The sequence below is a fragment of the Dunckerocampus dactyliophorus genome, chromosome 5, assembly GCF_027744805.1.
Source record: "Dunckerocampus dactyliophorus isolate RoL2022-P2 chromosome 5, RoL_Ddac_1.1, whole genome shotgun sequence".
Taxonomy (NCBI): Eukaryota; Metazoa; Chordata; class Actinopteri; order Syngnathiformes; family Syngnathidae; genus Dunckerocampus; species Dunckerocampus dactyliophorus.
In genome coordinates this window covers 2,795,507-2,820,587 of record NC_072823.1, presented here as the reverse complement: position 1 = coordinate 2,820,587, position 25,081 = coordinate 2,795,507, and the positions used below count along the sequence as shown (strand labels likewise).

Genomic DNA, 25,081 nt, shown 5'->3' with positions numbered 1-25,081 from the left:
AGTGTTGGCAGGTAAGTTCCACATGGCAGACATGTTTGTTTACGCAGTGTCAACGAAAGTGGGACGGGGAAGTGGGCAAGACACTACACTGCACGCAGGGATCGCTATAGGCTGCAATAGTAGAAGCCACTGGTGGTTGGCATTTGCAATCGGCGTTGGAAGGCATTTATCGGGATATGCCAATCACATGCTTTTTCACGGAAGAAAACCTTATCAATGTCGATCTGATCTTTTTAAGGCGTGTTTGGAATGACTTATATTTGTATTTTACTTCATTTAGACATGTTTGTCCTTGAAATGTGTAATTAAGGTAAAAACATACATACATGCTTGCTTAAACATGCATATTTTTGACTAATAGGCTGAATTCAACCACAACACAGCATGATTTATTAATAAATGCATTTTTAAAAAACTGTGATCATTTGAAACCGTGAAATTCAAAGCGCTAAGTGGCAAGGGATAACTGAATTGCACAATTTGAAGATCGGATCAAATCGGCTTGAGTCACGAGATGCGGTTGCTGTCGAATATTCGTAATTCTGGGCCACACTCCAATATGGCATGTGCAGTAATGCGCCTCACAGTTGGTTGCCACTCGACTCGACTTGCAAGAAGAAGACATGTCCGCAGTATGCCACGGTGGTGGTAGTTCCCCTTCACTGTGCCTGGGCTGCTGTGTCATGGTGCGGGGAGCCCACACGGGAAGTGCTGCTCTAACTGCTGATTGTTACACTTAGGACCGTCCATAAATTACTACTGCGTTGAAGAGAGTTTGTTAAAAAAAAAGTAATATATTCAAAATCACACCACAAATGGATGGATATATATATATATATATATATATATATCTCGCATCATATCGGAAGCCATACAATGTGGATCGGGACATCCCTAATTTGCACCAACTACTAATCAGGTCTATACTTTACTGTAAAAGTCATTGTGCGCAATACACCAAACAAAACCACAAAATTATGTTTCCTGATGATTAATGAAGGTCATTTGTTTTCAAGCAAAGATGTAAACACTAATTCCATTGTCAAAGCAAGTACTGTAACACCTGAACGCCTGCACTAACATTTGTTTTAATTTACTAATCAAATATAGACATACTACAACATGAAACATGCACTCATTAATTACAGCTTTGACAGAAATCATAGGTACTTGCATAATTCGGATGCTTCAGGTCTCCAAACACACACTCCACAAGGGCTTAATTGTTTATGAATATTTCATAAAGAGAAGCCAAACCAACACATGGAACGCTCAGCCCATTAATCACAACAAATCTGCAAGCTGCACCTGATCACCCTCATTTTAATTGGCTGGAAGGAGAATAACCTTTATGCCAATTGGCTGTGGCGATGGGACTATGTTGCAAATGTAGATGTTCCGATAAGTGAATTAAATACGTCCAGGAGTGTGTGTAGTGGAAGTATGTGTATTTGTGAGTGTGGCGAGGAGGACGTGGAAGAGCAAGGAGGACTGTAGCGTGCAGATGTTAACGCATTGTAGGGAAACTAACGCATGCACACGCAGACACACGCGTGCACGCTCGTGCACACCCACAGTTTTGTTCCAAATGTGAAAATTGTAAATAGTTCATGGTGTTATATTTGTAAATAAATTGTTATTTTGATGTAAAACAACCCCTTTTTGTGTTGTTTATATTGGTATAGTTTAGGTATTTGAGCTGTCATAAAATCAAAACATTTGTGTCAAAGTGTCAAAGTTATTCTTAAAATGTATCTTTTTCACAAAAAGCTGTTCTTCTCCCTTTTTTTATTTGTTGGCAACTGGTATTTTCCTGAAAGCTATGTTCTACTGCTGATTACTAAAGAACAGAAAAAGGTAGAAACATACTTTTTTTCTGATAAAGATTCAAGATTCAAGATTCAAGAGTTTTATTGTCATGTGCATGGTAAAACAGCAGTTATACCATGCAATGAAAATCTTATTCTGTTCATACTCCCAAGAAAAGAAAGGAAACACAAGAAAATACGAGTCTAATCTTTCTTTTGGTAGGTTCCATGTTTATATAGCCATAGAACACAATATTCTGTGTGCCTTGAAAGATCATTCTAAAGTCTAAAATGGCCGGTGCTGAAGGGGTTGAATTTAAAAAAAAAATGGCTAGGATTGAATGAGTTAAGAACCATCAAGTGCAAAATGTAAATTCTTGCAATTTTTCAACTGGTGTTAAAACTTTGATCAGGAGTGTATTCCATCCTATATCATATATTATTATTCAATATATCAATGTTGGATTTTTCTTGCCTTTGGCAATGTATGTAACATGCATTACCTTTTCATGCCACAGATAGATTGCAGGCCTGTGGGAAAGACCGCAAGTAGTATCAGAAGTATTGCAGACGTTATAAAATCACTCCAACCACAAGAACCAAAGCAGATGTCATTTAAACGCACATTCAAATGTTACTGACCGCAAGTAGGAGATCCATTTGACCAGCCAGCTTCTACCATAACAGTTAGCTAATAGCATGTCGCAATCACTTTCCCGTTGATAAGAAATGCATAGCTGAATGAGCTAAAATGACCAAAATCGTCCTTCAAGCCACACAGTGTTTGGCCAACAGATTAGTGTATACAGTTCGCAAAAGGAGAAATTGCATTGGATTTTATTTGATTTTGATAGATGATTAAGGCATTTTCGACTGTTCCACACTCTTTGTGCGTGTGTGTGTTTGTGTGCGCTCACCTTGCCAATAACAGGGATGTCTACAGATCCCCAGGTGTCGGCCCCCCAGTGTACCATCCCTGATGCAAAGTCTGCCGTCAATATTCCCAGCACTGGAACACAAACACAGATACTGTAAATAGGATAGGATTCAATTTATTGTCATTACACATGCAAGTACAGGGAAACTTTTAGACATAAGGAGAATGGGTGATAATAAAGGATGTTTGAACCCAAGGCAGTTTGTTGACATTGCTTTCCCTCATTTGTCCATATTTATATTTGGATTATTGTGTTCTCATATGATTGTGTTCTCATAATCAGGGTTACTATGGATTTGACATTTCAAAATTCCAGAATTTTTCCAGACTGGGTCAAGAGATGTGTAACATTAGAGCTGTAACAAATAAGCAGTGAATCAATGATTAATCCATTCTCCAATTAATCGACAACCATTTTGGTATTTGATTGATCATAATGTAAATATCTTCTGATTTCAGCATCTCAAATGTGAACATTTTTTTCAATTTTCCTCAGTCATCCATGAAAGCAGACCTATTATCTTTCATGCAAAACAAGATATTCACACACATCAGCACTGACTTTGGGAAACAGTGATCAAAAGTTTTTGCCTCTTTGCTGATATGATGCGGACCAAACCCACTAACGGTTTGTGTTTGGGTTCATCCAGCGAGGGCACAAGGGGCCATTTACAGAACGCAGCTCCTTTTTTTGTATTGGCCCTGAGCACATTCTAAAAATACATTTAAACAAACAAAAAAAATATATATACATATATTGGAAAAAAAAGAACAGCAATTTCATGACAAGAAACACAATATTAGGAAAATGAAGACATTATATTCCAAGAAAAAAGGTACGAGAAGAGAAGTTGAAATATTTGTAAAAAAAAAAAAAAAAAAAAAAAAAGAAAAACCAGCAAAAAAAATAAAAAAAGTGAAATTTAAGGAGAAAAAGTTCATACTAGTATGCTTAGTATCGATAACACAAAGCTGGGCTGCTACATGGGTTGGTTTAGAAAATGTAGGGGCTGCTTGCATTGGTTTCACGGCTGCCCAGGCACACGCCTCATGGCGGCCAAGCACGCAAAGAGCACAGATACCTGGTCAATAAATGTTTTATTTTCCCCTCCAGGCAAAGCATCGCGACCCACTGCAAACGGACCCTCTTTTGGGTCATGACCCACCAGTTGGGAATCCCTGCTCTAATTCATTTATCCCCACATGATGACACAGTAAAGGTGGGGAGGCCCTACCTAGGAGAGCACTTCAGGGTTCAGTGTGCAAACCTGCAATTTCCCAGCTAACCGACACACGGCCGACTCACTGATGCCGAGGACGATCTTGTAGACATGCACGATGGAGAAGTGCAGGAGTAGCAAGGTGAAGTTGATGACGACGAGGACGAGGCACAGAATGACACACACCCACTCCTGGAGACGCTTACCTGGGGAAGCACAAAAATAGTTAAAAGAATAAACACTGAGACAGTAGAATGTTGTGGTTTCAGTGACGTGCACCGAAACTAGCGAGGGTCAAAAAGTCACAATGTGTGTGTGCGCGATGTACTCACTTAGATGAAGACAAGTGTACTCTGGGCTGAGGGGTCACGACCTCTCATATGTAAAACACCAATGCTGATGCAGCACTGAGCCCGCGCTCGTGCACATGCACACACACATGTTCCGGTGGGATGGCGGCCTCATTAGAGAGCAGCCCGCACACAGAGGTCAGCAGTATTCATTTAACGACAGGATGAACCAACTTAAATATATTTTATTTTAAACTTGCTAATCAGCAGTTTCATGAGCGACGGGGACACACATTTAGCAACGGTAAATTATTGAATACATGCGAACACACACACACAGCTGATCTATAGCTCATTAACCACGGACTTTCCATATTAGCCTCGATGAAGCCGTCAGGTCAGGTGACACACCCCAATCATCTTTCACAAAAGCGTCCAAACAAACAGTAAATCTGTCTGAAAAGTTTCTTTTTTTATCTCCCCCATCTGCTTCTTGCCCCTTGCTAATTTGTAAAAGTTTAATGTGCCCAGATCCTCCTTTAAGACAGCATTAGCAGCCTATGAGATATTAATGGCACCTTTTGAATAAAGCGCCTATAGACCCGTGTGACGATTAATATGCTCTCATAAAGGATGGAGCCAAGTGGTCACCAGAGATTTCAAATATGTGATTTATGGATATTTTATGAATTTTATGAAAAGCTTGACCCCATGACCTTGTAGAAATAGATACTATCTTAAGTTTGAGAGAGTTGAGCTCTCCTTCACTGTTCCACTTGGATGTCAAAGTTGAACGCCACACAAACAAGTCAGATGACAGTGCTTTGTATTGTTTGGATTTGGCGGAGGTGTGCCCTCTACTGCGCATCATTCCAGTTCACTTACTATTGCCACATTTACAGTTATATTTTCTATTTAAATATGTACAAATTTGCCTGTATGCGGTGTTCCCCATACATTCCGCCACAAATACATTTGGAACGCCACAAATACATTTGTTGTTGTTTGGCGCTACCCGTGCCCTCATTCAAACCAGTGTTGGGCGATATGGACCTTAGCATGTATCACAATATTTTTGGGCTGTATCACGATATGAAGATATAATTAAATTCAGAAGAGTCTTGTATACAAAGCTACAAACCTCGTCCCATAAAATTAAATACACTTGTCTCAAATTGTAAATCACATTTATTGATTTAGTGGTAACAAACAGCAAATGCTTTTAGTGTCCTCCAAACTAGATCAGTGCAAAGTATTCAGAATTCAAGTATAGTTTAGTAGCAACTGCAAATTGCCAAACAGTTATACAGTAATAGATACCTGTATTGTCCTTTTCAACTGAGTATAACGGCATCATGTCTTTGGCTAAATAATACGACAGTCGCTACTTTTCTTGTCGGAAGAAAGGCCATGAGCAGAGCGTTTTGTATTTTTTGACTGGGTGAGTGTAGGCGTGCTCGCTGACTGTCTCACGCTTCAGGACACACTTTGTACTCAACTCTGTGTTTGTGCTTGCGATGTTAGCAGGCATTTGCCGCGGTCTAGTGGTTAGCATGTTGGCCAACACAGCAACAGTCAGGAGATCGGGAAGACGTGGGTTCGATTCTACCTTGGGCATTTCTGTGTGGAGTTTGCATGTTCTCCCCGTGTGCGTGTGAGTTTTCTCCGGGTACTCCGGTTTCCTCCCACATTCCAAAAACATGCAGGTGAGGTTAATTGGCGACTCTTAATTGTATGAATGTGAGTGTGAATAGTTGTTTGTCTACATGTGCCCTGCGATTGGATGGCGACCAGTCCAGGGTGTACCCGCCTGTCGTCCGAAGTCAGCTGGGATAGGTTAAAGCATGCCCCTGCGACCCTAAAGAGGAGAAGCGGTATAGAATGGATGATCATTGACACCAGTATAAGTAATTGTCTTATCACTGGAAGAATCAAATCGTCTGTCACAAGAGACTTACATCCCAAGTGACAACTTTCCAATACATTCTACCAATAATGTTGTGATTAAAAATCCGCCAATGTGAGGGGTTGGGAATGCTGTATTGCGAATATGTGGGGATCCACTGCACTGCATCGCCAAGATGACCAAACCCACACAACTTCAGTCCACCTATACTGAGGGTAGAGCACAGTTAGGGTCATCCAAGCTACACTGGACACACACACATGCTCACATACTGCAATGGATCAGAAAAACAAAATTCCCGCTGTATAAATATGCTCACAAACACACATATGCACACGCACGAACACACACACACACACACACACACACAATGACACTCCGACAGACAGATTTCCTAACTCGCTCTCACATCACTTTAGCACACTCATGTCTTGTGACACCAAAACACGTTCAAACACTCACACAGACACACACACACACAGCGCAGGGTCGTGGAGCAGAGGGGCGGCTGTCAGGTGATGTGCGTCAGTCCTTGGATCCTCTGGCTCCCTGGTGAGGGGAAGGAAACTAGGACAGGCCTCCACTGAGCGCGTGCACACACACACACACACACACACACACACACACACACAAGCCCTTGTCCCTCAGGCCGTGGCATTGCTGGATATCTCACACAGCTATGGACAGTCTTTTAAAGCACATATGTAACAAAATAATAATACACATTCTCATAGAACACACTCAATGCCAACTACAGCTGTCACATAGACACCACAATTCAATTTCCAAATACAACCACACCTAAACATTTACCGCCTGCCTACACACACACACACACACACACACACACACGCACACGCACGCAAGACCTCATTAATATTATTCTGACAACAACACTCCCTGGTAACCCTCTCTGCCATCGCTCACCCTGCAGCACCCCCTGCCTGAGAGCGTGCACGTGGGCGTGCGCAGCGATTTAACCAGGGCGGGGCCAGGGGAGGGGAACGAGGGGCACTAATTGGCTGAAATTAATCAACGCAGCTGATTCGCTGGCTGGGGAAAGAGTGGCGGCCAGCAGGCGGCCAACACACGCTGAATACTAATGGACGGCACACTCACCATGCATCCTTATACACACAGAATAGTTACAACCTACTGGAATGAAATGGCTTATATACAGTAGTCATGGACAAAAACAGACTCCCCTGTGCTTCTGTCAGATAATGCACCACTTCTCCTAGCAGCAATGAGAAATGCTTTGGTATTCAAGTTTATTTCTTTTGTTTGCATTGGAACAACACAAAAGAAGCACAGAAAAAACTGCCAAATCTGATCATTCCACACAGAACTCCAAAAATGTCCTGGACAAAATTTTATTGGCAGCCTCAACTTAATACAGAGTGACCCAAAAAATGGGAATTTTTGAAGTGCGTATTGGCAGACATGAGCAAGTGGCAGCAGTGACCTTGAGCAAGTAAACACTCCGCCATTTTAGTACCCATGGATCAGTGGAACGGGCAACAGCGTGCGTTAGCCATAAAAACGGTGATAGTTTGACAGCTAAGCAGAGGGCGTTCCGACATTTTTACAACTTAGGACGTCATGGCGCTGTTCCATCAAAACACACTATAAAATGTTGGACTAATAACCTTGAAGAGACTGGATCTGCCCTAAAGAAAAAACCAACAGGACGACCAAGAAGTGCTCCTACTCCACAGAACATTGATGAACGCGAGTCTGTCTTACGGAGCCCCCGGCGTTCAATTTGTAAGCAAGCAGCTGTGGTTGAAATGTCCCGGGAGAGTGTTCGCAGAATTCTTACTTTAGATTTGAAATTTCATCCATACAAGCTGCAAATAGTGCAACAACTGAGGGAAAACGATTACCAGCTGCGATCAGAATTCTGTCAACAAATGATAAACAATGACGATGAATTTCTAAGCAAGTTATGGATGGCAGATGAGGACCATTTTCATCTCACAGATTACGTAAGTAAGCAGAACTACCGTTGCTATGCAGACAAATCCTAATGAAGTTCATGAGCGCCCTTTACACGCTAGTAAGGTGACAGTATGATGTTTCATTACATGTAATCATCGCACCTTATTCAGGGGATCTCCCTCACTGTCACTGCGAATCGTTACGTGGAGATGTTACAATCCTTCCTTACACCTGAATTGAACAATTTTCCACACATTCAAGAAACCTGGTTTCAACAGGATGGATCCACATCACAAAATGCACGGCAATCATTGGAGGCTGTGCAAGAATTGTTCGGTAACCGTGTGATCTCAAGATTCGGTAATGTTCCTTGGCCCCCTATATCGCCAGATTTGTCTGTGATTATTTTCTTGTGGGGCTATCTCAAGGGTAAAGTGTACACGACTCGACAAGAACTCTAAACTCTGGAATTCAGGATGAAATTCACAGCATCCCAGCTGAGATGTTGCAGCTGGTAAATGAGGAATCTAAACAGCAGATTTGAAGAATGCATTCAAGCAGGAGGACGCCATCTACAGGACGTAATTTTAAAAAAATGAAAATTACGTCGTTGTGTTAAGGTTTCAATTACTATGAATAAAATATTTGTCTTCCATCACTCTTGGTTTTATTGTATTGGTAAAAACTTCCCGTTTTTTTGTGTCACCCTTTGAGGAAAAAAAAAAATAAACTAAAATCAATCGCTTCCTGTAACACACAACACGTCTGCTGGAATCTTGGCCCTCTTCTTTTGCCACCTACTCCAGGTCTCCCAGATGTTTTGAGATCTCTCCACAGGTGTTCTATGGGATTTAGATCTGCACTCATTGCTGGCCACTTCAGAACTCTCCAGTGCTTCTGGGTGCTTTGGGTTATTGTCCTGCTGTAAGATAGGCCAGTGCCCTCTAGCATAGACTCAGCTTCCTGACAGTAGGCCCTACATTGCATATTGCCAATTCTTTAAGAGTCTTCAAATTTCATGATGCCATGCACACCGTCAAGGCATCTGGTACCAAAACTAGAAAACTAAAAACTCCCGATTCCATATTGATATCAGTCCGATATAATCTGGAAAAAAAAATATTGGATTATATCGGCTTTTGTGGGTTCTGCACTTCTATTCAGCATGCAGAACCCACATGATCACAACAGCAGCGTGTGCAAGTGTGTTTAACAAGGAGTAGGAGTGATGTCAGCCATGTGACTTTTTAATTAAAGTCTGAAAACGCTGCAGCTGAGTGCAAGATTTGTCATTCACAAGTTTCCTCTGGTGGCACAGAACTGAGGAGATTTAACACAAGTTCACTGTGCATTTGAAGGGCGATTTTCTGGCTTTGTGAAACATCCACCGCTGTTTGAAACATTTGCAAAGCGTGAAAAAACTCCATGGGATGGCGAAAAGTCATTGGCTGTAACAGAAAAGAGCCAGACCGTCAGTGGTGAGTAATGTCGGGTTTAAAGGCTTCATTGAGCACGTCGAGCCTCGCTACATTATGCCCAATGTTGATAAAACTGTACACCTGATGCATAAGAAAGTAAATGAGTCAGGTTTTTCCAAGTACTGTTGCTGACTATTATCCTCTGAGTAATCCTAGTAGTAATCCTACAAAACAAGTAACAAAAGTATGTATGATCTGTGCTTCAAGGCTGCAATATCGGGATCGGATCGGAAGTTACAAAGTTGTATCAGGGCATCCCCACCCATAACATCAGTGAACCTTCACCATATTTGACCGGAGGGACCATGTTCTTTTCTCTGAAGGCCTCTTTTTGTTTTTGGTAAACACTACAGATATGGTTGAACAAAAAGCTCTACTTTGGTCGGATCTGTCCATAGGATATTTTCCCAGAAGGATTTTGGCTTCTTCAGATAAGTTTTGGCTAACTCCAGCCTGCCTTTTTTATGTGTCCATATGAGCAGTGGGGTTTTCTTGGGTCTCCTACCAGTGCAAGATGACACCATTGTACCCTGTGTCTGCAGGCGAGCTGGAATTTGTTTGGAAGTGGATCAAGGTTTTTTATCCACCATTCAAAGGCAATCTTTCATCAATTTCTCACTTCCGTCCACTTCCATGGAGATTAGCTACAGTGGCATGGGTTTTGATGGTGTTGCACACCGTAGACACAGGAACATCCAGATCTCTGGAGGTGGACTTGTAGCTGTGAGGTTGTCCATGCTTTTCCACAATTATGGTTTTCAACTCCTCAGACGATTCTTTTTTTCTTTTCTCCATGCTCAGTGTGGCATACACACACAACACAAAGGTTGAGTCACCTTTTCCCCATTTAAACTAGCTGAAGTGTGATTTCGACATTTGACAAACCCTTGTTACTTGCCACAGGAGAGTTGAATTACAAATTCATTTCTTCCAATTTTCACAAGTTGTCAATAATTTAGTCCTGTCCATTTTTGGAGTTCTGTGTGGAATGATCAGATTTGGCTTTGTCTCTGCATTTTTGTGTTGTTCCAATGCAAACAAAACAAACAAACACATTTATAATCGCTACAATTTTCTGGAAGAAGAACTGACAGAAGCACAGGGTTGCAAATGTTTTTGGCCATGCCATTATAGATATTTTCTCTAAAAACAGTATGAATTATGAAGGAAGTAACAAGTATGAAGGAAGAATAGATTACTTTTGAAGGCAAGGTTATGTCTGGGTCAAAGAAAGAGAGGGCAGACTCATTAAACATTGTGTAAAATCACTTTTTAGCCTTTAGTGGAGGCCTGTGCTACGCACGGTCCCTTAAGTAGGACACTGTGTGTGCTTTTGTGTTGTTATACCACAATCAATAAGTCTGTCGTGTAAAAAAACTGCTTTATTGGCTTTAATGTGATTTATTCCATGCTTTAGAGTGTAATAACGCCCAAGAACAACAGGGTCATTACATTTCACAATCACAATAGGTCATGGTAAATAACAGATGCAACACAGACATCTTCATTGTACTCCTTAAAGGCATGGCTCCATCACTGTGCTGCTAATCTTCATTGTCAGGCACGGACACATTTGGTATAGCAGTGATTCTGCTTTAGGAGAAAGGAGGGCAGTACACTGCCTGATGTGTCTGTGGTGAATTAAGCAGAATAGTAACAACTACGATGCTAGTCCAGTTTTAACGTAAGTCAGAACTTTTACTTAAATACCTAAATTAACACCTGCAGTAAGTCACACACACTATACAGACTACATGAAGGTCATATGAAATACAGTAATAAAAAAACAAACAAGAATTACATGAAATAGTGAGAATAAAAAAAAAGTCATACTTTTATCCCTGTGGTTGTCCCGCACACTGCCAGGGAGAAACTTATGGGGGAAACCTCAATATGGAGACTACTACTCTGCTTGCTTATCACTTTCAATTTCATAGGAGCAGATCCTTTCACATGTTCAAGGATATGACCTTAATTCTTCATGATGGTCGGCACAGTCAAACAGCTGAGTTCAAGTATGAAGCCAATGATGGTCGCATTTCTCCCCTTTGTGAACATTTTTGCAATGTCTAATTTCACTTCACTTTTCACTTTCCATTTCTTTGACTTCAGAAAAGTCTGCCTCATGCTTGGGCGACATAATGAAGGAGAGAAAAAGGTAACAACAAAGAACAGAGGTGACATTGTCCTTCCTCGGTGTAGCGACACCTGTTGCGCCCTGTTATATAGTCTTCTGTCACGCGTGCATAACCAGTTCAAATTTTGTCTTTGTACACACGGGGAGCACCTGCATGTGCTGAATTCTAATGACCTACAGTACTTGTTAGCTAACTGAGCTTTTATTTCAATTGTTCATTTTTTAAACTAATTGTGAAATTAATGGTGAGCTAAGGGTGTCATAAAAAAATAGCTTACATGAATAAAGCTATTACAATTGCATCTGCAACTACGTCTTCTTTAACCAGAAGCACGAAGATGATCGTTTGTTGAGGATTTTGTAGCAATGGAAAGTTAGCGAAGCTATGTCCGTTTCTGAAATACTGGGCAAAATTGTCCAATGATGTACTGCATCAATAAATGTAAGGATTTTTGCATTTATTTAACTGTCATTATATTCACAGATACAAAAAAACACCATCTGTGGGAATAAAATAAGTGTAAAAAGTAAAAAAAAGTAATTAAATTTTTTTTTAATGGAATTTGAGAAACAATAAAATTGATTAAAAGGGGCCCTATGTGTACTCCGGCTTCCTCCCACATTCCAAAAATATGCATGTTAGGTTAATTGGAGACTCTAAATTGTCCATAGGTTGGTTGTCTATGTGTGCCCTGCGATTGGCTGGTGACCAGTCCAGGGTGTACCCTGCCTCTCGCCCAAAGTCAGCTGGGATAGGCTCCAGCGTACCTCTCCCCATGACCCTAGTGAGGACAAGTGGAATGAATGAATGAATGAATGAATGTTGTCGTTACTACGTGCCAGCCATGGCGCCTCAGATGCTACAATGACACGACAATGACAAATCTGCTTGACCAATGAGCGGCCAGCAGTGGTTTACGCCACACATGCTCAGCATGATCGGGTACTAGAAATGGTACCTCGTAGTACCTGCTTTTGCCGATGAAAAAAAGTGTCAAGCAGGTATCTCCCCCCACTTCATCAAAAACATACAAAAACAAAACCACAAATTCATAGAGATGTACAAAGTGAGGACAATAGAATACAACACAGACAACTGTGCAACTGTTTTTTCCTCAGCCTCTCTTTGTGTCCCCAGTTTGTTCTCAGTAGACCGTCTTCAGATGGGACGTGGAGCGAGCGGGGGGGGGGGGGGGGGGTTGTGGGTGGTAAAAGTGGGTCACATGCTTGGAGAGAATGAAAGAGGCATAGGGAGATGGGGGAGAGAGACAGTAGCAGGGTGAGAGGGGCACAGAGGATGAGTGGGGGGTGGGGTGGGGGTGTCGGGGTGGTAAATTCCCTTGTTCAGTACGAGTGGATCAGTCACAGGCCTCATTCCTTTCATGTGATCTCCACGGACCACAGAACTTGGGACACACATGCACGCACACACTTACTGGCGTGAGCACAAAACCAACATGAATACAAAGTACACATACAAGAGAAGACGAAACAATACACACACACACACACACACTCGTGCCAGACAAACTTAATACATCTATTACCCTGTAGATTCAACAGCAACAAAGAGAGGAATGTGGCAAATGAGATTCACTAACAACACACACACACACACACACACACTTTGTAACCCACATGAGAGTCAGTATAAGTAGGCTCTGCCCCAGCCTCTCGCCCCTGTGGAGACACAAAAAAGGATGGACAGATCCCATCGTGTGTGTGTGTGTGTGTGTGTGTGTGTGTGTGCGTGCGTGCTTTGCGTGTGTTGGATGCCATCCTGTCATCTCCTGGGCTTTCAGCTTCCACCATATTCATCTGTGGCCCTCATCATAATAATTGCATACACACACACACACACACACACACACACACACACACGGTCAAGGTCAATAGAAGAATTCTGCCTAGAAGGATCCCCTAAAGCCACTGTGGCTTGTTTTGTCTGTGGAAATCTCCCACTTATGTGTATATAGCTTCACCAGACCAGATTGACTCCCAAAATACAAACATTATGTCGTTCCTCCCTCCTGCGCACGTAAAGTGCATGTGATGCTAGTGATGCTTTGTGAAAGATGCTCAGGCCAATTCTATCCACGTTAGATACATGACACACGAGGCAGTAGTGTGTCGTTTCCTCCGTGGTCTGCGCAAAGGCAGACTTTGAGCCATATTAACGTGCAATAACTGCTGATGATCGATGCGCTCTGTCACTCGCTCTCTCTCTCTCTCTCTCTCTCTCCCTCGCTTAACCTCTGCATGCTTGCATGGCGAGGCGATTTGGTGTACATACGTTGATACCTCCGGTCGAGTTTTAGGGACTCCTGGCTGGAGCTTGCGGGTTGCGTGCCTGTTGGTCACTCTCCGAGAGGGAAGTGCGCTGATGTAAAAATAAAAATTGAATATTCTGGCGACGGATCAGCAAAGTCTCAAAGATCGACCAGTAGCTCGCGATCGATAGGTCGGTAACCCCTGCCCTAGTGATTGTTTTCAGATAATGTGTCTCGGCCCTCCGTGCCACGAGTTTGGCACCCCTGATTTAAGGCAACTAAGCGGAACTACGTTCTTCATCACGGAAATCTGACCAGAACTGGACTTAGGAAACCAAGTGGGGAGTAAGTCTCTGTTATTGGACTACTATGCTGATGGGGATGTCATACAACTTCATGTCAAAAAATGAGAAAAATCCCTTTCATATATTTTTGAAGAACCGTGACAGAGCAAAGCCATGAAATTCGAAGTGCTAAGTGGTGAGGTATGACTGTAGAGATATGACCTTTGACTCTTTAACTCGAGCTGAGGTGGCCAACCCATATTGAGATAAGCGCTAAAAGAAATAAAAATGTAAGGTTTTGTTTTGGCTGTGACTATGCAGAGTTATGACGCCACCTACTGGATGGAGGGACCAACAAGCCATTCAGACAGTTAAAGTGATTTTGAATGAATTTATGGGGAATCCTGGGATTCAGCAACACGACCCTTTCGTATGCTTCACTACTGTATTTACACTTTGGGGCTTATGTAAGTCTTATTTTTAAGGATTTTCACTCAGTTGTTGAATGCTGCTAAGCATCGCCCGGTTATGCTCACTGTTGGTGCGGCTGGCATTCACCTTTGCCTCGCTCAGGACTACAGTCCACTGGTGGGCGGGTGGACGGAGACCCACCTCTCAGATGGTCTTAGATCTTTGTTACATTCCTGCAAGATGTGAGCAGTCAGAATGAGACAAGACAAAGCCATATTTACTTTGCAAAACATACCACTGTTATTATCAATATGTTGTTAGCACGGAGCGACATGGTGGCCGCGGGCGCACGTGAGAGGAGGTGGGCCGATCGCATCTATTCAGGCCCTTGGGAGGATGGAGAAGGGGCTATGGGAAGGAGAGGGAGTAGAAGCAAAGCGACAGAGACGGACAGAGACGTCTCCAGCTGTTTGTCCATCCAGGCTGTGCTGTAATGAGCCCACGTTTGGCTCGATGGAGCATCTCCGCCGCCTCATCTAACTTGTCCAAAGTCTAACAAGCCAAACTGCTATTTAGATTTACCTCCCACCAGCGCCGAGACGGATCCAAACATCTGAGCACATAACAGTGTGGTGCTCCCTTAAATGGACTCTTTGGCATTTGGAATTTGGGCTGTTTAGCCGTCTTTAACAGACACTTGTCAGCATGAGGCAAGCATTTTTACTTTTAACTTTGCCTTAAAATGTCCTGGTGGCATTGTTAGCGTGGCTGAGCGTGTCCTCTGCTCGAGGCCTGCTGGGCCCTTTGGCTGCAAGGACCAAAACAAGTAAGTCATTTTGACTCTACCTGCTCCAAACATGAACATTTACACACGCCGATACAAAAAAGCAACATCTTAAAAGGTGAAAAGGTTTTTTATATGTCTTTGAATATTCTGAGAGCAACATGATTACCCTACTATACAGGTATTTATTGACATAGTATTGTTTAAACAGATCATGTGATTACAGCTATTAGTTCTACTGATGCCACGTTTGGTACAGCCATGTTGCACAGTATCTGCACTACAGTCATCCCGGCTTCACTCGCACGGTTTAAAAAATATATATAATTAATTCATGCTGCTTTGTGGTTGAATACAGCCTATTATTAGTCCAAAATATGCATCTGGAAGCAAATTTTACATGTTTTTTGCCTAAATTAAGTATTTTCAGGCATAAAAATGGCTAACTGAATTAAAGTACAAATGTGAGGCGTTCAGAAGACGCATTCAAAGACAGATGATATGTCGTCTTTTACATTGGTCACCAGTTGTCAGTAGTGTAATGATCAGTGAGACACGCTTTCCTATATGTATTCACAATTGGCAAAGACTGCATTCGGAAAACAGGAGGTGAACAAATGAATTGCGACTGATGTGAAACAGATAAGAGGTCGGATTAAAAAAGCTCTGCTTCTTCCTGCTCCTTTTTGGACATGTGGAACTGTGAACTGTACTTTGTAATGTAACTTGTATGCGTGTTCAAGATGAATTAAACCATTATCACGACACACACACACACAAAACCAGCCGGAACAACAGGCTTTTATCGCAGGTTTGAATGATAACTAAGAATGGGTTGGTTTCAAGGTATACCACAGTATGAAAAAGTTAAAATTGTCTTTCTGCGATGAGAGAACGTGGAGGTCCAGCGCGGCCACTGTGTGTAAATACTTGTCATGTCCTGTATCATTCCATTCGATGTGCTGAAACCACAGGCCTTAGATGTGTTCAACTTGCATCATTTTCTATTATATTTTTACAATAAAATGACTGTTCAACAGAAAAGTTTTTTCTCTTCTTTTCAATAAAGACATTTCAAACTACAGCCGTCGATTGCAGTTTGAACGTGGCTCCCTCACTCTATCGTGGCATTAATTCATAAATGATCACTGTTGTGTGGTTGACTACAGTCTTATTAAGTCCAGAAAATGCATATTTATTCAAATGTTACATTTTCTTCGGTTAAATTAAGCATTTCAAGCATAAAACTGTTCTAAATGAACTAAAATACAAATACAGTTTAGAAAAAAGGATACTTGGGATTTTTTGACATGAAGTTCTTGTGTATGCGACGAAGAAGCTCGCATCTTCTTCTGCGACGGAGCGCCGCGGCCATCTTGTTTACGTGTTTGTTCCATTATACGAAGTTGTGTTCCCGTGCCCCACCAACTCTTTAATTTGTGTTGATGATCAATAAACAGATGAAATCGGAGTCACAATGGAGTTGCTTCACTTCTTACAGCATCCAGGGGGTGTTCAAGGGCCGCCGAACAAAAAACATTAGAGAAGCATAAAAAATGTGGTCTTTTGTTTAACAGTGGTACATGTATTGTATGCATTTTACCTGTACCAGCACAGATTTATAAGTGACTACAGACTTGGGGTGCGTTAGATTTTCTCCCTATTCTTGGGAGAAAATTTGTTTAAGAAATCCAGCGTTGCAAATGCCGAATCACCAGTATGCGGGGATCCGCCATACTACGTGTACTGATGGCATAATATACTATAAAATCATTTTAACAGCACCTCCAAAATGATCATCTAGCAATTTATTTTTCAATACTGTATGGACCTAATACTGTTACAGTATTTCACAGCTGTGTTCCAAAAGAGCGCAGGATGTTGTATTTTAGTTGAATATGTTCCCAAAGAACACGGTTTAATGACGAGTGTATGTTGTGTGAGGAAGTGATCCACCCGGCCGCCTGGTTTTGGACTATTTTTAGTGTTTGGGGTCAGTGTGCTAACTAAGCGGCCACTAAGTGGGACGGGATAAAATGTCGGGACCCCAAATGCATGTGTGATCCTCTTAAGCATCAGAGCAAAACACGGCCCTCTGTTTTTTTAGGACATTGCCGTACATGTTAGCACTGTAGCACTTTAAACATCAAGCCATTAAAATGATGATGCAGAAGTTATTTTAAGGTCAAATGACGACATGCTGTTGCATCTGTGTCTGCACTAATGCACGATTTTCAGGCCAGATTAGAACTTCTGCAAAGAGAAATAATGGGGACGATCCAATTCTCCTAATAGGAAAGGTGCGTCGTCTCAGCAGCTTAGTTTGTTTTTGTCAGGGACAGATGTTCAATGACATCAACTTTTAAAAGGTCACGAGTCAGCCGTCACGTCATTAGAGGATCATTTTTAGTTCAGTGAGCCAAGCAAGTGGTCAGCCAAGTGCTGGGAGGCGGGGGGGGGTGCCTTCATATGACCTTAACATGACGTGGCAAAGCTTCATGCCCTCTTCTTTTCCATTCACTCACACTATTTGGACCGCTGCAAACTGGGGTGGGCACTTCAAATGCTTAGTGGACGGCGAAGCAGGGCAGATGGTCACGTAATATACTGTATGGTGGCATCTGTTAAGCAGAAGTGCACAAACACATCAAATGATAACAAAGTGCGATTACAGGGATGTGATTTGGAGCTGCATTTTGAGATGACAATACTCACAAGGCTTTAAATTCTAGTTGACAACATTCAGGGTTTGATGTATTTATACGATTTTATAATCCTGAACACCCAATCCCAAAAACGTATTTATACGTCTTTTACATTTTTTTGCGCGACAAAAGAGGTGATGATGCAACTCTCCACTAAAACATTTCCCTTCAGAGCAATTTTAAGCCGCAAAAGCAGCCACAAGGCGGCAGAAGTGCATTTGATAAGAGCTCGGCAGGGATCAAGTGAAGGGAAAATCACACAAGAAGGAGCGAATGAGAGAGCGTGGAGGAGCGTAGCGTGCAGAAGCTTAAGCATTGCAGGGAAATTTTAACGCATGCACACGCAAACACACGCGTGCACTAACATCCAGTTACAAATGAGAAAGTTGTAAATAGTTCATGGTGTTATATTTGTAGATAAACTGTTATTTTGATGTAAAAGAACTCCTTTTTGTGTTGTTTATGTTGGTGTAGTTGTTTAGATATTTCAGCTGTCACAAAAGCAAAAAATATTTGCGTCAAAGTGAAAGTTGAAATGTATCCTTTGACAAAATGCTGGTTTTCTCCCATTTCTAGTCGGGAACTGATATTTTCCTGAAACCTATGTTCAACTGCTGATTACTAAAGAACTCATTTGTCTAACATGGGCTTGCTTATGTTGGCTCATCAGCCAGTCAAGTGTGAGGTGCAGGTACCACTTGTTAGCGCCAATATTTTACCGACAGTGTCATGACCACCGCTCTCAATGGTCAAACAATAGATGTCCCACAGTGCGGTATTTTCTGGACTTTGTTGTAATTGTGTTTATACAGCCCGTCTCTCACAGAATGTGTGGCTCCACGAAGCACTATTGTGCACTTAATCCACTTTTTTACATGTACACTGTACCTCTCCACTTGTCCGACGTGATAGATGCTATTTATGACATGCGACAATGTAACACTGAAGAGTGGGGACGGCGTAACGTCACATTTTAACAGCTAGGTTAGCCTTCTCACTGAAAAAAAAAACAAAAATCATCAAACTTACAGCTAACACGTTTGTAGCTGTCAAAGGAATAGCAGACACAACTCCAGGTATTGTTTTGACGTGTAGCAAAGCCTGCTTTTTAACTGAGCTGTTCTCGGTTGAGTGGTGGTCCACACGGTGGGCGCATCTCGCTAGGGGTGGGTCAAAGGCAGTACCATGTCCACGAGGAAGGAGGTTATTCCATTCATGTCATAGAAACACAGACATTCAACGCAGGAGCCCTTACTCTCAAAAGTGGACCAAACCAGTGAGGGAGATGTTTTGTGGGCATGAACGAGCTCTAAGGGTACACACTACTGTTGGAACATCATTCAACATCATCGTGCTGGCACCACCAAAAGTGGTGGCATTATGGTGGTGTTGCTACACTTTAGTGAATTGAAACAAAATAGAAACCCGCACATTCGCAATTCAGCATTCATGGCCCCACAAATTCGCTGATTTATGTTTTTGTTTTTTCTCCGCCCATATGCACTATTAATTCATATAGTGTTCCTTTGTTTAACGTGGGGGTGAGGTTCCAAAAAATATCAGTGTTAAGTGAAATCCGTGTAGTAGAAGTAGATTTTTTTTCATTTTTTATGTTTTTTCGTTTATTATATATGTCTTAAGGCTGGAAAACCCCTCACCACACACTTTATACACTTCTCAGACATGAGAAAATATACATGTTGCGCATATAGAGGGCCTTGAAAGCGTGGATCACGCCTTGGTCCATGGGCTGAATCAGCAATGTAGTGTTTCCAAAATAAGCCTGTCTCATCCATACTGAAAACTTGGTACGAACAGCGGTACGGTAAATTTATTCCGTAATGGCGCCCTACAGCTGCGTAACTTCTACCTTCCTTCGGCATGTCCAGTATTCCAACTTTTTTGCATCTTCCTCTGCCTTTTGGGTGCAACTGCAGGTGCTTTGTCGGTGCAGAGCGTTTAGTCGACACTGAGTCTGGGAGAAAACTTGCAAACATACTGCACTAAAGAGCCACACTGCTAGCGATTGAACAGTTATGTAAATAAGGCAAGCTGAACACATACTGTACTGTACAGCAGTGGTCCGCAACCTTTTTGGACCCACGGCCAGGCTCGTGTTCCCACAAATCTCTGCGGTGGTGGTGGGGGTCGTATAGCAATGTAATTTATCTCATTTAGTATGTATTGCGTAAAACTAAGACAGGAACAACATCAAATTAAAAGCACAAAGTGAATACAGACCCACCATCCACCACCATAAGCTAAGAGTTTATTTTTCAGGGAGAAGATTATAGCGCCGCCGCAAACAGGAAGTGTGCTAGCATGAATTATCTTGAAGCTGTGCACACAACAAATATACACATTAGCACTCAATAACGTCATCAAACTTTACCTTTATGCATTCCCACAGTATCAGCATTTGGGAGCATATATGACGTGAAACAACCCCCGATAAAAATACAGTATAGTTGACAATCTGTGCAGACTGGGAGAAGGCTCACGCACGTACAATGGTGAGTTCAAGGACTGTCAAACAAAGTGGGACACTTGCAACAAACAACATAAACATGCAAAAACTTCTAACTGTATTATTTTTTTAATAAAATAATGGCCCATATTTCCAAAATCGATATGCATTTCCTTAAAATTGTATTCAGTTATTTACAAAAAGTATTTTTTTTGGTGTGTGTATTTTTTTTTTTTCATTGCGCCTGAAAGGTTTCCTCTGCCCAGTTCAGCCCCACCGACGGACCGGTACTGGGCCCGGCCCGGTGGTTAGGGACCCCTGTTGTACAGGACACATGGCATGGAGATTGATTGATGGTCTACAGTCCCTTCACCAGTCCGGACGCGGAAGAAAATGCGGGTTCTCCCTTCGCGAATCAGGACACAGAACACAATGCGTTCATACGCTGTAAAAAAAATAAAATAAAAAAGCTACACTGTATAAACTTGCACACAAATAATAGAGTGTAATAGGGAGGCAGCGTGAAGGGAACCGCGTTATAGCGAGGGAACACTACTACATTTTAATTGTACAACGCACACGTAGCACGGTTACAAAAGCCCACCATTTTTGCTGGTTTTGTCTTTATGTTTCACTGATATTGTTTTTTTTTTTGTCAAGCTTAGAGATTTTGTATTGTTTGGAAGTTCTTGAATGCACCATATCTAAAAATTCTTGGCAATTTTTTCCTCCAAAAATAGAACACATTTCCACAGGAGACATCTCATTCACCCTAACGCGATCGTTCCTAAATACATGAAAGTACATGCAACGTGTTAAAAAAACACACACACATTTTACGTTTGGCTTTATGCTTCACAGATATTGTTTTTTGACAAGCGTTGGATCTTTGCGCCCTTTGGTGGTTCTTGAACGTGCCATAGTTGCTGTGAGATGCAAAGGTGAAACTCGTACATAACTTCTACACCCGACTCCGATTCCATCTGTCCGTCGATCATCTTACATGATCATTCATTAGTGGAGGGTACCTACACATTTTATACTTTCGCAATTCGCTGGTCATCCCAGAATGTCACCCCTAAAAGGCGGGAATCTATTGTAAGGTGGAAACACAGCTTCTTTGTAATGTATAACAATGTAATGTATAACCCATGTGCAGTCTTCACTGTGGTGGTCCTCTTATGTGTAACTGTCATGAAATATGAATGAATACACACAAGTTTAGAACCAAGCTTGGCACAATGAAGGTTAAAACCACAGTGAAGGTGCACCTGCCACTTAAAACCACAATGGAGATGCACCTGCTACTTAGAACTATTTGTCGTCATCATGATGCTGAGTGCTAGTGCAGCAGTGTGCTGAGGCCTATATATTCACATGGAATCAATGATGACACAACATCACAAAGGCAACACAATGCTGCTCACCGGGAGAGTAGAGCCGAGCCAGCTGCCGGGCTCCAGCATGCTGCGGTCCCCAGCGGGGTGCCGCGCTTCGTGCAGCCGCCCCGTGCTCATTTCCGTTCGGATCCTCCTCCGCCATGGACCGGTGCCTGATGTCGGTCTCGGATAGCAGCGACGCCGCCATAGTAGCATCTAACGTGGCCGTCCTCCCTGTTGGCCTGGTGTCGTCTTTCAGCTAGCACACGCCATCGTGTGTGGGTCAATGTGGTTGTTTTTTTTAGTGGCCTCTGCTGGATGAGCGTGTGGTGGGCGGCGGAGAGGTAGCGGCCGGCGGCGGTGAGCGCCCGGAAATAGATTCACGGAGCTGCACCTCTGTCACGCGTGACAGCCTCACACGTTTGTGTCCTAAAGCTGTTTATCGCCACTCACCAAATATTGGCTTTAAGTTCATCCATTTAACTCCAAAAACGTCTTTCTACTTCCAGTTCAACGGTCACGGTAGTAGGGACGGTCTGCATTTTGCCTGCTTGCTGAAATGCGTACAACGTCGACGACTGCTCTTTAATGGACACGACGTGAGGCTGCTTCTGAGGCTTTCATTCACAGATATGAGGGCTAGGAAGAATTACACAACATTGTGTGACTGTCGCATTAGGGTTGTGTCATTAGCGATGACGCTAGTAATGAGTGGTCTGAAGATATGGGCTGTGTTTCAATTCGCAATTTACATTTTGCAGTTTGAGCGCATAGGTGCGTTCACAATGAGAAGTATGGCAACATGCAGCGCGAGCACTCAACTCGCCCCCCAAATAACGATTTTTTTAATGTATATTTTTTGATTATTCTTTTTAATTGAACACAATAGTCAAAAAGAATAAGCCCTAACTAAATATAAGACAATATAATAAAACAATTGTGTACAAAAACAAATAGAATAAATATAAGACAAAAACAAGGTGGGGTATAGTGTTTCGTGTAAGGTGTATATAAATCATAAATAACTTGAAAGAGGAAGATTCAATGTTTTTGTTAGAATTTCTGACGTTTTAATAGCTTTTTTAGTATCCATTCTGTTGAGAAGATTAAACTTTGTGTCCATTTAAAAAGTGAATTCTTGCATTTGAGGCTTTGTCTTTGACCATTTGCACTTCTGGAAGCACCAGTAATAATTTGCACAGGTGATAAATAGGGGTGTCACCAGACACTCAGTTCAGATGTCAGACTCCCCTCATAAGGCCAGCTAGATGGCCCACAGTGACATCAGCATTTTCCGTCCTCCGTCCGATCGGTTGATCAGAGCAAAACAGTTTTGACAAGTCAAGTTATGCCGACAATGGTTGACTGATGAGGAGAAACTCACATCTCCGGTGAGTACAGTTGTGGGCAAAACATTTGAGGATGACACCAACATTGGTTCACAAAGTTTGCTGCATCAGTGTTTTTAGATCTTGCTGTCAGAAGCTACTATGTCGTTCCCCAAGTCACTTCGTTATCACTTTTGCCTTTGGAAAAGGCATTGTTCATCACGAAACTGCTATCGGATAGTTGGGAGAAGTTGTTTCCGGAGGTTATCTCAGGCAAAATCGTGAGTGAGCCCCACTCCCTTGGCTGAGAAGCAACCCCACACATGAATGACTTCAGGATGCTTTACTGTTGGCATGACACAGGACTGACGGTTGCGCTCACCTTTTCTTTGGACAAGCTTTTTTCTGGATGCCCCAAGCAATCAGAAAAGGGGATTCATCAGAGAAAATGGTTTTACTCCGGTCTTCAGGAGTCCAATACCTGTCCCTTTTGCAGAAGACCAGTCTGTCCCTGATGAAGTGTCTTCTATGCAACCTTCTTGACACCAGGCCATCTTCCAAAAGTCTTCGCCTCACTGTGCGAGCAGATGCACTCACGCCTGCCTGCTACCATTCCTGAGCAAGCGCTGCACCGGTGGTGCAGCCGATCTTTCGGAGACAGTCCTGACGTTTGCTGGACTTTCTTCGGCACCCTGAAGCTTTCTTCAGAACAGGTGAACTTGTCTTAAAAAGGATTTATGAGGGATGCTATCAGGAGCTCCAAAAAGTGTTGAAGTCACAAGGAAGAGGTGCTTTTTGGAATAAGGACAGGAAACACCAAAAACTTGCAAAAATCCAAGGCTCTCGCTAACACTGTTAATTGAACCTCTCTCCTGAAGTTCTTAATGATCTGATGAATGGTTGGTTGAGGTGCAATCTCACTAGTAGCAATATCCTTGCTGTGAAGCCCTTTTTGTGCGAATCAATGATGACTGCAAGTGTTTCCTTGTAGGTAGCCATGGTTATAAGAGGAAAAACAAAGATTTCACCACCGCCCCTTATTTAAAGCTTTCAATTTGTTATTCTCACTCAATCAGGATGACAGAATCATCTCCAGGTTTTCAACTTGTCAACACTAACATACAGTACGTTAACCAGAGAATCACTAACATGATGTCAGCTGGTCCTTTTTGGCAGGGCTGAAATGAAGTGAAAATGGTTTTCCGGGAGCAAATACATTTTCATGACAAAGAGGGACTTTGGAATTAATTGCCATTCATTTTATCACTCTTCATAACATTCTGGAGCATATGAACATTTCCATAATAAAAGCTGAGGCAGCAGACTTTGGGAAAATTAATATTTGTGTCATTGTCAAAACTGTTGGCCATGAGTATATAGATTTATGTTATTTACCAGCCCCAACAGTGTCCGCCGAGAAAAAATATGGTTAAGTCATCACTGAAGGCCCGGGTACCAAATGCACCGCCCGCCACTGCCATCTATGTTGCATACTTAGTTTCTGAAGGCACACATATTGGACAGTGTAGTGACAGCCCAAATTGAGGCCTGTCGTTGTACACTTCCTAGAAATGACGGCATGATGGAAAATGATAGGAAGCAGCAAGAAAACATTAAGTAATTTTGGTGGGGGGGGAAATAAATGTGCTTGAATGGCAACCAAGTTACTTCAGTCTTAGTCTTTCTGAAGGAGTAAAATCTACAGTATGCCCCGCCAATCTTGACACATTAACTAT

General features: G+C 42.3%; 1 protein-coding gene across 1 annotated transcript in view; it reads right to left on the bottom strand.

Annotated features, from left to right (window-relative positions):
* Positions 1-22,653, bottom strand: part of si:ch211-212o1.2 (uncharacterized protein LOC492735 homolog) — a 37,014-nt gene extending 14,361 nt beyond the window's left edge. The window contains exons 1-3 of the mRNA XM_054776623.1: positions 22,066-22,653; positions 4,052-4,171; positions 2,726-2,817 (exon numbers count right to left, since the gene is read on the bottom strand). Coding sequence (XP_054632598.1) covers positions 2,726-2,817; positions 4,052-4,171; positions 22,066-22,225 — 372 coding nt within the window. The 5' untranslated portion in view covers positions 22,226-22,653. The remainder of the gene's footprint in view (positions 1-2,725; positions 2,818-4,051; positions 4,172-22,065) is intronic.
* Positions 22,654-25,081: the final 2,428 nt, after the last annotated feature.